The following is a 12,242-nucleotide window of genomic DNA, read 5'->3' as shown; positions in this document are numbered from 1 at the left end:
AAGGGCATAGCAAAATTAATTTAAAATGGGTGGCGAAAGCCAAACATACTCTGGCTAGGCTTATAAATGCCCTAGGGCAGATAGCCTAGTATGAACCTATGAACCTAAGCTCTCCACAGCCTTGTACCAGGTCTCTGTGACTGCATAAATGTCTGTGTTCTCCAGGGTAAGGACTGCTTCCAGTGAGTGCAGTTTCATGTTAATACTCTTAGCATTTAACAACATGACCTTGAGGTTGTTTTTGGTTGGTATTTGTGCATTGGGAGTTTTGTCCTTGTGACAGTGCCTAAAAAAGGCACTATGGGGGAGGCAAGAGCATTATCCAGTAGCCGAAATCCCAGGGGTGACCAATGAAAACCATCTCTGGCAAAGTATCCAGGTCTGTCGCTCATGTCATTCCAGGCTGACAGATACTTGATCGCCTTAGAATAGCACCAAAAACTAAGGCAATTATTGAAGTCAGTTATTTTCTGTTTGTACTGAGGCATCATTCTATATGAAGGTAGAATGCTGCTTAAGGCTAAGGACATATCTGCCTGAGACACGTAGTCTGAGAGCTCGGTCATGTCTTTCTTCATGTAGTCCAGAGATGTATATTTCAAGTCGTTCACATCAACATGGACTATGACAGAGTCAGAAAGGTACCTGTTGTTGAGAAACTTAAGTGCATGTATGATATGGCAGATGCTGGCACCTGACAGACAGCTGTCCGTGACCTTCTCCTTACCCAACCTGGTGAGAGGGACATCTGTGTGTCTCACGATGGAGACTTCTATGACTAAGATGTTAGGTTTAGTGTTTACCTTATGGGCTTGACAGATGAGACACTGGTGCATGAACTATTGTGTGTATTGTGTTCTGCAGAGGAGGTATTATGTGTAGCATGCTTGTTTTTTGGAGGTCTATGGTGTTTAGGTAAGTTCGTGGTGAGGACCTCCATGTATGTAGGTATGCATGATATGGTTTGTGTGGAGTAAGTGGTGGTGTGTGCATGCTGACAAACCCACTCTGTGTCAAATATACTGACTTGTGTGTGAGAGAACATTGATTCAAGGTTTTTAATATAGTTGCATCTCTCACATGTTCAGTTTGTGTGGACTAGAATTGGAGGGTTGTCTGTGTACATGTGGCAGTTGCTACACTGCCTCAGGATGCCCATGTTGATCAAGCGGGCTGGAGAAACTGTGGGAACTTGCCCGTTCATAGTGCTAGATGAATTTATGTGATCAGAAACAGGAATATGGTAGGAAACATGCACTATTACGGTGTAGAAAAAAAGCAAAATCAAGTACGTAGTGACAAAGTAAGAAGAGTTAGATGAACATATTTGCTTTCTTTCTTTGTGACACTGAGTTTTATTAAAGAGAACGGCATTTGCATCTGAAAACTAAGCTTGAAAGCCCTGCCTTTGTTCAGACCCCAGGTTACCCTATTTATCTGAGGTGTGATGCTGGCAATCTATAACTGTGAAGTTAGTTTTAAATGTCATTGTTTTCTTTATGACTCTGTTGCTGGGATAAGTGACCTTAGCTAATTACTGTGCCACTCTTAGTAGCTTTTGTGATGCAACATAGGATGCAAATGCAGGGTAGAAAGGCAAACAAAATTTTTAACTGATGTTTTTTCTGTATGTGAATGGACAGTTGAATAAAAACCACTTTTTGGAAAGGAAAACTTGACTTTTGGTGGAGTTCTCCTTTAAATAAGTCTTGGAGACTACTCATGCCAGTCACAGACAAAGAGAACAAAATGAGATATCTCTTCATGTCATTTGTGCTGCTGCTTACCCAAATTATGACCTAATGAGCTCGAAACATAGTTTATGAAACATTCAGCATAGAGGGGTCTCCCCTTCATAGGTTCATAGGTAGGTACTAGGCTATCGGCCCTAGGACCTATGTAAGCCTAGCCAAACAAGGTTCCCTGGCTTTCGCCACCCATGGACGTTATTTACCTCCACCTCTGTCTAGCAGGGCCAGCACAGTGATTCCCGGGGTGAATTTCCTATTACCCATCCACTCGTCAAGATTTTTCTTGAAGAGTGCTAGTGAAGAACTCTGTTTGACATAGATAGGTAGCTTGTTCCAGAGTATGGGAAGTCTCTGGGACAGGAATCTATCCCTCCAGCATGTTGTATTAATTGTTGTGACGAGGTTTAGGTCTGTAGAGCATGTGGCTCTGAGGGATTGGGATTTTTTTTAGTTGTAGCATGTCCAACAGCTCAGGGTGTGACATAGCTTTGTATGTTAGGCAGAGATCACCTCGGAGTAGAAAATATGCTACAGAGTAAAGCCTGAGTTTTTTGAGGCGGTCAGCGTAGAGTAACTGTTTGAGTCCCATAATCCTCTTTGTGAGGTATTTTTGTGGCCTTTCCAGCTGTTGCAGATGTCTTGTAAGGTACATTGCAAATGGGGCATTGTACTCTATAATGGGTCTAATGAGAGCTGAGTAGAGGGGGACAATGACCTCTTTTTTCCTGGATGAGAACCCTTTCATGATGAGGTGTGCCACATAGAAGGTTTTCCTGACTACTGTGGCAATGTGATTATCAAAGGAGAGGCTACTGTCCACTGGAGTCCTGAGATTTCTTATCACACCTTCAGCGTTAAGTGGGCTGCTGCCTATGTGGTAGTCCATGGGTACAGGGTTTTTACCAAAAGGGATGACAATGTGCTTTTTGGTGTTGAGCTTGAGGCCATGGCTCTGACACCATGCATCAGTCTCAGTGAGGCCCTTTTGCAGGATATCCACGTCATTTGGGGACTCGACTATGGCACCCAATTTGTAGTCATTTGCAAACTTTGTCAGCCAGAAGCCCTCTGTGTTGGCCTGTACTTCAGAGAAGTAGATCGCAAACAGGAGGGGACCCAAGACTGAACCCTGTGGTACTCCCCTTGTTACAGCTTTGGAGTCAGATTTGAAGTCCGCAATTTTTACAGTGTGGGTTTTGTCAGTGAGCCAGTTGGCGACCCATCTTGTAAAGTATGGATTTATACCCATCTTGGTGAGTTTATCTATGATACCAGAATATGGGATGGTGTTTAAAGCCTTGGCGAGGTCGAGATAGGCTGTGTGGACTGCCTTACCCTCGTCCACAGCTTTGATTACTTTCAAAGAAGCCGATCAGGGTAAGGAGACATGATCTGCCCTTCACAAATCCGAACTGGGTGGAGTCCAGAGTTTGGAGGTTACCAATATGTTTATGAGTTCCATGATAATACGCTCCATGACCTTGCAGACCAGGCTCATCAGGCTAATAGGTTGATAGTTCTCAGGGTCCATGGTGGCTCCCCCTTTCTGGAGTGGTACAACTATTGCCGTGTGCCATTCAGTGGGTACGAAGCCTGTCAAGAGGCTATGATTGAACATGGTGTTTTGGTGGGGGGGCTAGTTCATTCTGAAGTTCGTGTAGAATGCAGCCAGGGATATTGTCCATTCCCATGGATGCTGTGTTCTTGGCTTTCAATAGCGTAGTTTTCACCTGTTCAGTTGTGAATGCAGGGACACTGCATTCTTCCGGTATGAATATGGGCCTTTTAGGAGGTGAGGGGAGTAAAGTTGGCACTGAACCTATCAGCCAGAATGTTGGTGAATCAGTTGATTCTGTGAATTTTGTGCCATTGTGCTGTAACTCAGAGGAGATGTGGGTGTTGCTACCGAGATTCTTGACATAGCTGTAGAATCCTTTGTGGTTGTTTTTAGAGTCAGTGGCAATCTTGTTTCTATAGTTCGCTTTGGAGGATTTTATGAGGGATCTCAGCTTCTTGCTGAGGCTGACCAGGGAGCTCCTCCACTCATGGGATTTTGCTCTCTTTTGCAACAGTTTCTTCCTTCTTTTGTAGAGTTTGTTTATAGCAGGGGACCACCTGATTGGTTTCCTTTTTTTAGAAGACTGCATCTTGGTTTTATTAGGGATAGCACAATCCATGCACCCGTGTAGGTGCTTATAGAGTGCGTTTGTATAAGATTCTGCAGTGGTAACTGTATTGTCCATCTGCATGGGTGTTGTGAAATTGGCCACTTCTGCCTTAAGAAGCACAAAGTTGGCTTTGGAGAAGTTTTTTACTGTGGTTTCCTTAGTGGGGGGGTGGGGGTGGGATGTGTATATCTAGGGTGATTAGTTTATGGTCGGATCTGACCAATGAGGAGTTGACTTCAGGTGTGAAGCACCTGTCACTCATGTTGGTAATTACTAGGTCTAGGATATTATTGCCCCTGTAGGAGTGTGGACAAGTTGATCCAGGGCATTGGAGTTTGAGTTCTAGGAAGCGTTGAGGAAAGGAGTTGGTACAAGAGTAGTTTTCCCAGTTAATGGTGGGGTAGTTGAAATCTCACAAAATTAGGGCATTAGGTTGGACCCTGATATTCTCTATTATATCAAGAAAAGAGGAGTGGGAATCCTGGGGCATAGTGGGGGATCTGTAGCAAGGTACAATATGAATTGCAGTTTTGCCCAGAGTTAGTTGCACTTGGATTATTTTAAATGAATTATGTTGGGCAACTAGCCTGGAGGTGTGGCTGTCCTTAATGAATATGGACACACCTCCACCCTTGGTGTTCTGGTCCTGGTTTGATGGCTGAAAAGTATGGTATGAGTTGTATCCTGGTAATGCAATGGTGCTTTCTGGAGCCTTGAGCCAGGTTTCAGTTACTGCACAGATATCGATATTTCCATTTTAAGGAGTGCCTCAAGTGAGTGCATTTTGAGGTTTTAGATTTCTAGCATTGAGTAGCATTACGCTCAGTTTTTGCTTGCCTGTATCAGTTATGGTGGTGGCTTATTTTTTGAGCTTTGCCTCCATAGTGGCTTTTTTAGGCAGCAAGAGCCTTGGCCAGTATCTGGAATCCTAGAGGCGACAGGTGCAGGCCGTCTCTGGCAAAGCATTGTGGCCTGTTGATGATGTCATCTCAGGCAGACAAATACTGGATCCCCTTTGAATGACACCAGAAGCTTAGCCAATTGTTGAAGTCAATCATTTTGTCCGTGTATTGCGGTATCATTCTGGGCGAAGGTAGGATGCTTCTCAGGGCTAGGGTCATTCCTGCCTGGATTACAAGATCAGAGAGCTTCTCCATGTCTCTTTTCATCCAGGGAGGTACGTCTCAGGTCATTCACACCAACATGGACAATGACCGAGTCATATTTGTACTTGTTGTGGAGTGACCTGAGTGTGTGGGTTATGTGGTGGATCCTGGCACCTGACAGGCAGCTAACAGTAACCTTCTCCTTGTCTAGTCTGGTGAGTGGAACATCAGTGTGCCTGACTATAGAGTCACCTATGACCAATGTGTTAGGTACATAATTTTGCCTTATGGGCAGTGGTTGAGTGGCACACTGAGTCTGTGTATTATGTGTCTTTTGGGTTGTGGTGAGGGCTGGTGGTTGCTTGGGTTTCTGCTTTGGAGGTTTCTGTTGTTTAGGTAGATTCATATTGAGAACCTCCGAGAATGATTTTGTGTATCTATGTGTGGGTCTTGGTGGTGTAGGTGTACTTGGACTATGTGGTGTGTGTGGAGTGGAGTAGGTGTTTGCCTCCACCTCCTGACTGACAAGTTCAGTCTTGGGTTGAGAGAGCTTTTCCTCCAGTTTGTCTAGATAAATGCATCTCTCACAGGTTGTAGTGTTGGGTGGTAAAAGGAGAGGGTTGCTGATGTACATGAGGCAATTGCTGCATTTCCCCAAGATGCCCAGATTCATCAGGTAGACAGGAGAGAACATGGGAGATGTCTCTCGGACATGCTTGGGTAATCACTTTTTCCTCAAGACAGTGAGGGTAATAAGTACTAGGGCTTGTTTCTTCAAGGTAACTTTGAGGAAGATAAGTAACAAAAGAGCTGTTAACCACTTGGTAGTTAGAAAGGTTTCAGAGATTTGTGGTTTATTTAGTGCTATCAGCTGTTCTGAACCAGTGCCATGCACAGAGAAACAGATTCAAGTGCTACAATTAAGAAACTGGCTAGTTCTAAGGGAAAAACTGAAGAGCAGACTTTAAGGTTCCGGGAATAGTTTAACCTTAGCTAAGCGGTACTGCTCGATCCGTAAACCCGAGCATTTAATTCAGAAACTTGAAAAGGATAAGAATTAGCCCAAAACAGCCAATAAGGTACATTTCAGAGCTGGAGACCACTGCTCTTGCGGCAGATAGGCTGCTCTAATGCTTAGCACTCTCACTGATGAGGAGAAAGACCTCCCACTAACAGAACAAGGTCTGGACCACTCAGAAACACAAACTCAAGTCCTGAAACCAGCAGATCTGGGATCCGGACTATTCTACTATAGTAAAGGGCAGGAAATGAGCAGTACAGATAATATTTTTTTTTTAATTTAAGCAGAAAAAAGCACTTAAAACAGTATAAATGCACAGAAAAGGCTGTCGCACTTGAGTGTGACGTCTACAGTTGTAAATTCGGTTAAATTTTAAGTTTTAAACAGATAAAACAAGTGTACACACAGTAAAAATGAATTTAACAGTACAGTGCAGCAGAAAAACAGCAAATGACAGTAAAAAAACAGCTTTTTAAAGTGCGATTAGCTTAAAACAGTTGAAAGAAAGCCAAAAAGGAACCTAGAACAGCAAAAAGTCTCTCCTTCTCGTTTCTGGTGCTGTAGTAGTCTGCAGGATGCCCAAACAGGATCCTCTGAGCTAAAACCAGCGCAAACCCATGCAAACACGGGTTTTTAACTCAGAAACTTGAAAGGGATAGGAATTAGCCCAAAACAGCCAATAAAGTAAATTTCAGAGCTGGAGACCACTCTTGCGACAGATAGGCTGCTCTAATGCTTACCACTCTCATTGATCAGCACAAAGACCTCCCACTGGCACAACAAGGTCTGGACCACTCAGAAACACAAACTAAAGTCTTGAAACCAGCAAATCTGGGATCTGGACTATTCTAGTATAGCAGGAAACTAGCAGTACAGATAGTATTTTTTTTTTAATTTAAGCGTAGAAAAGCACTTAAAACCGTATAAATGCACAGAAAAGGCTGTTGCACGAGTGTGACGCCTACAGTTGTAAATTCAGTTAAATTTTAATTTTTAAACAGTTTATTTTCATTAGGGGTAATATATAATTATCAACCATGGGATGGGTAAGGCCAATCCATATCCAAATGGGATACGTTATTTTTGAGCATAAAAAGAGAAATTGGATAAGCTTAATATAGCTCTCAAGGGCAGCTAGCCTAGTAATTACCTATGAATCTGTGAACATAGTAGAATCTTGAGTTTGTTGGAATCTCACAAATATTGGCAGATGGATAAGACAAAAAAAGCCTTCTTCCTTCCTCTGTCTTTACAACTATTAGCAATATTAATCTGGAGGTGGCTTTCAGAGCATAAATGTACTGAGCATGAGAGCTGGATATATTTCATGGGATGTAGGTGAGGTCTGCTATACACTGTGGACCAGAAGTCTTGGGACACACACACACACACACACACTCGATTAGTAGAACAGAACAAAACCCATCTATGTTAATTGGTTGATGTAGGGTTTCTTTTTAATAAAGGCACAAATCACTTCTGCCTTATGTACCTTAAGAGATCAGAGGCAAATATTTCAGCATATGCTTTGCATTTTGTCATCTCTGCATCAAGATGGAATGTGGAATGTACTGCCAGTTAATACAAAATCCGAATGGTGTGAAATGTCTTGGTGTGGAATATGAAAGTATGTAGAACAAACAAAAAGGCTGATAGAAAATCAAAGGACAAATCAGATGAAATATTTTTGTTACTGATGTAATGTTTTTATATTCAACTGTTTGTTTCATATTTCTGTAGTGTAAGGAAAATGTTGGAAGAACCAACTGCAGGAAGCAAATAACATGAACATTTTGCATTTTTTTCCCTGCAGGTAAAAATTCTGATACAAAACGAGAATGGCAAACTTCAGGCTGCTCTTGTCAAAAATCTTAAGAGTGCTGTGACAGCTGCCTTTCTGATGCTTCCAGAAAGTTTCACAGAAGAGGAGCTCTATATTCAAATTGCAGCAATTTCATATTCAGGTTAGTATGTGACAGACTGAAACTGAATATGCTTTCCTGTAGTTACTTTTAAAAATATGTTTGGTAACTGTGGGGAAAAAGAAAAACTTTTTTTATTACTGTTATTTTATGATCAAATGTTAGTAACTGCAGTTTTGATTACCATTAAGTCAAATTGCTAAATGTAGTTCTGTATTTATTTTGTATTTGTATTAATTTTGGTGTTCTGGCCCTCATACCATTTTCAGCTACAACCAATGCCAAATAGGCAGTTGCAAATTTCACATACAAATACCATTTTGTATTATTGTACAGTACAAATAGTGTAATAGTCATTATTATATATAGAAACAATATTATGAATGCAATACAAACACAGAGAGCAGAGGTAGATAGCAGTAAATGATTATGACTTGTTATAAGTACTTAGCAGAGTCAAAAAACATATGTCATGCATTCAGAAAGTTGAAGTAGCATTCAGTGGTGGTGTGCAACAAGGACCTTGCATAATAAAATGTTCAACAGCTAGTGTCCATGATTATCATACATATTCTATATATTTCTATATACATATTATCTAGTTATTTTGGTAGATGTAGAAACCTGAAGGCCTGTTTCAGTTTGAGCTAGTTACTTGATATCCATTTAGCCAATGTGTCAAAGCATTGACACATATTCCCTCTTAAGAGAAAAAAGGCAGCTCTGTTTTGAATGTACTGAATTCCTTCTGTTTCTGCATGTTTTATGTTCCATGTTGCAGGTGCGAGCTTTGAACAGGCTCTTTCACCTCTTGCTTTTTTGAGTTGTGGACTAAATAATAGTATTGCATTATCTGTAGATAAGCATACGGAGTAGCTTGTATTTCTGTGTGCCAGGGGCGGGCATTAGGAGAAGTTAAGCAGTTTGTATGTGAGGCAGTTAAATAGGAGAGTTGCCCTGTCAGATATTGTTAGCCAGCTGACAATTTTAAGTGAGTAAAAGTGACATTCTCTGAGGCCATAAATCTACAGATCTTGTTGGGGTTATCTGTAAAGCACGAGTCTTCTGTGATGAGTTAGTGCATGTAATGGTAGGCAATATTCTAATGTAGTGATATTCATTTGTAATGCAATAGTTTTCATGAATGAAGAATTATGCCTTTGGTAAGATTAAGACTGATATTTTGCATTGGCTTGCATATGTACTTTGTTGCTATTTGTAGAAAAATGAATGTAATGTTTAGTGTTTTAATTATGTTCATTAGTTTTTAACTTAATTATGTTCATTTTTCAAATTACTTTAATTACTTTTTTAGAGAAAACTGTTTTAAAATGGAATGGGGAGTTCACAGTTGGAAATTATAGTGTTATCTTTTGTGATATTGAATAAGGTTTTATGATATTAATTGAGTTATGTGCATTAATTGTGAGGAGTGGAAGCATTGCACATAAGAAACTTTGTTTTCAGTAAATCTGTGTTAAGGATTGACTGGCATTAATGTTATAGGCCATTTGTCATTGTTTTGAGTATACTCCAGAACTGTTTGGGAGAGCCTTTGCATGACAACTTGTCTGCTTCTGATGAGGGATGCTTTGCAGGGTTTGTGGTAATGCAGGCTTGTTGCGTAGGTTTGTGATATTTTATTTGCTGTATTGGACATATCTGTTTTCCATAGCTTCCAGGAATCATTACATTTCCTTAAATGCTTTCTGATGTCTGGAGTGATCCAAGGCAGGTTGTACTGTTTACTCAAATTTTCCTTTTAGAGAATAGCCAGTTATGTATGGGTTACAGTATGTTTATCCATTTGAAATCTCCATTCTGATATCTTTCTTCTAATGTAAAAAAACAAAAAAAAACAAAAGATAAACAAAACTCAGACTGAAACGTAGAGCTTTTCTAATGAACCTGGTAAACTTCTTCAAAAAGGTAACACAGATTCTTGACAGCAGTGACACTGATTTGGCCAAGGCATTTGGCACCTTCCCCATGGTACTATAATTAATAAATTTAAAACTTTACAGATGGAGTCCTGTGTGATAAAATGGATAGCAAATTGTCTAAAAGACAGAACCAGCGTGGTGAGTCTGGCAGGGGTATCAACAGAGAATATAAAGGTGACTAGTGGTGTCCCGAAGGGCTCAGTTCTGGGACCACATTTGTTTGGTATTTACTTGCCAGACCTACAGACTAAAACGCAAGAGTTATGACTAGCAAAGTTTGTAGATGACTACAGACTGTAAGTTATTGTCAGATCCACCCTCTGACCCAGATACGCCGCAGCAGGAGCTTACACTTTTAAATGTCTTATGTATTGAAAATGGACTTAATTTATCCTTACATTACAATTCAGCATAAAGTGTTCATGTGAAGTTTGTGTATTCAACTCGGCACTTGGTATGTTAACTTCAGTGATGCCCTTTTTCCTTTATTATTCCTTTTTATGTGGAATTATTTTTAATAAAATGCATTGTAAACTTTTTATTATTATTATTTTAAAGAGATGCTTGCATAAATAAACTTTTATTTTTCTGTGACATCACCGTAGGGGAATCTCAATCCACCTAACTTTGAAAATAGTTTGAAATTAAATTACCTGGCTTAGGCCATAAAGATTGTATCAATGCAGCTAGAGACAAAAAGTCCACACTAGGAAGCGTTCTGCATTGTCTTTTGGGTGAACTAATTGCTACTCTGAAAGGGTGGAGGTTTGAAATTGTTTTATGACTTCCAGGAGCTGCAGCAGATCTTAACAAGGCTATCTGTGTGTGTATTATTGACACATATCTACTAAATCCTGACAGCTTCTAGCCGGGGGGGGGGGGGGGTAGCATGGGAACCAGAAGTCAGATGACCAGATGTATGTGATGGTATTCTGTAATCCATCACTAAAAATGATATTTTAATATTAGGTGAAACTGAAGTCTCATTGCAGTCTGTTTTTGGAACCTGACAGAGAAGGTTCCAACACCTACTTTATCTTGCCTCGCTCTAGTAAGTGACCAGGGAATAGTAATTCTTTAGATCAGTCAGAAAAATATAGTGAGATTAGTTAAGTACTGTTTTTCTGTATCTGTGCAAATCTATTCATCTGTGTTATTTTAATATGTCCTCTGATTGAAACTCCGGTGTTTATTGTAAATAGATATTTAGTATTTTCATGGTCTTTTATTATTAAATATATTTAAACCTTTCATTGTGGCTGGTCCTTTAGAGAATATTTTAATCTCTGAGAGTACTTATATATATATATATATATATATATATATATATATATATATATATATATATATATAGCCTTGCTGTTGGTCAAACTACCATTTGTATTAATATTAATTTCACTCCATATAATTGGGTACCCTTGCAAAAGACTTAGAGTAGCTGGCTTTGGAGTGTCTGGTCATGGTGTAGCTACCTTATAGTCTGGGGAGAAGGGGGCATAACTAGTAAATCTGTACCAGCCTTTCCCCGGCGTGTGTGTGTGGGTGTGTGTGTGTCTGTGTGAAAATCAAACCTCAGAGTATGTGTCAGCTATTTGGAGAAGGACAAGAAGCACTAGTTTCACACAGAGGGTGCTGGAGAACTTGGCTTGGACACTTGGCTGAGGTCTGAACTCTATAGCTGTGCCAGTGGGGAGTCTTACTGGGGACCTGCAGGGAGACAGAGAAATCCACTCCCCGGACTGTGCATGTTCCCTGTGTGCTTGCTGCATCTGGAAATACTGGGTATATCCATTTTTGTTCCAAGTGAGCATCCTTCTGCAGTGCCAATGGTGAGGATTCAGCCCCCTTGATTTGTGGCCCAGAGTGGGGACATCAGAGATTATAAAGAAAACATTATAGCAGGAATTGTTCAAAAGGTTAAACAACTAAGATTTATAAAACTAAACCAGTATTAAGAACAGATTTTATAGTCGGAGATACAGGTGGTACAGATAAAAATCAAGTTGACATCCAAAGTACATCATATAAGAATGCATTTCCATTACCTTTTGCAACCAATAGTGTTAAATTAACCGAAAATGATTTTAGGTAATGGTGAAATGGTAGATGCCCATGGCCAAAACCCTTTATTTACGTGTAAAAGATCAGCAAATATAAAAAGTATGTTAGGACACAACAATATTAATTTATATAATAACATTCCGGTTGGAAGTTATAAATGTGGACATTGCAAATTTTGTCGCTTCATCAGCCACAGCTCTGGAATTTTCCTAGAAACAGCAAATAAAACCATTACCGCAAAACAATGATATAATTGTAATTCTTGTGGGG

At 40.2% G+C, this 12,242-nt stretch overlaps 1 protein-coding gene across 2 annotated transcripts in view; it reads left to right on the top strand.

Annotated features, from left to right (window-relative positions):
• Window positions 1–12,242, top strand: part of TAMM41 (TAM41 mitochondrial translocator assembly and maintenance homolog) — an 837,657-nt gene that overhangs the window by 400,078 nt on the left and 425,337 nt on the right. For both annotated transcript variants that reach the window (XM_044078066.1, XM_044078067.1), the window contains exon 4: window positions 7,860–8,010. In XM_044078066.1, coding sequence (XP_043934001.1) covers window positions 7,860–8,010 — 151 coding nt within the window. The remainder of the gene's footprint in view (window positions 1–7,859; window positions 8,011–12,242) is intronic.

The sequence above is a fragment of the Protopterus annectens genome, chromosome 7.part0, assembly GCF_019279795.1.
Source record: "Protopterus annectens isolate FY-2018-M chromosome 7.part0, PAN1.0, whole genome shotgun sequence".
Taxonomy (NCBI): domain Eukaryota; kingdom Metazoa; phylum Chordata; order Ceratodontiformes; family Protopteridae; genus Protopterus; species Protopterus annectens.
This window is presented reverse-complemented; position numbering and strand designations above follow the sequence as displayed.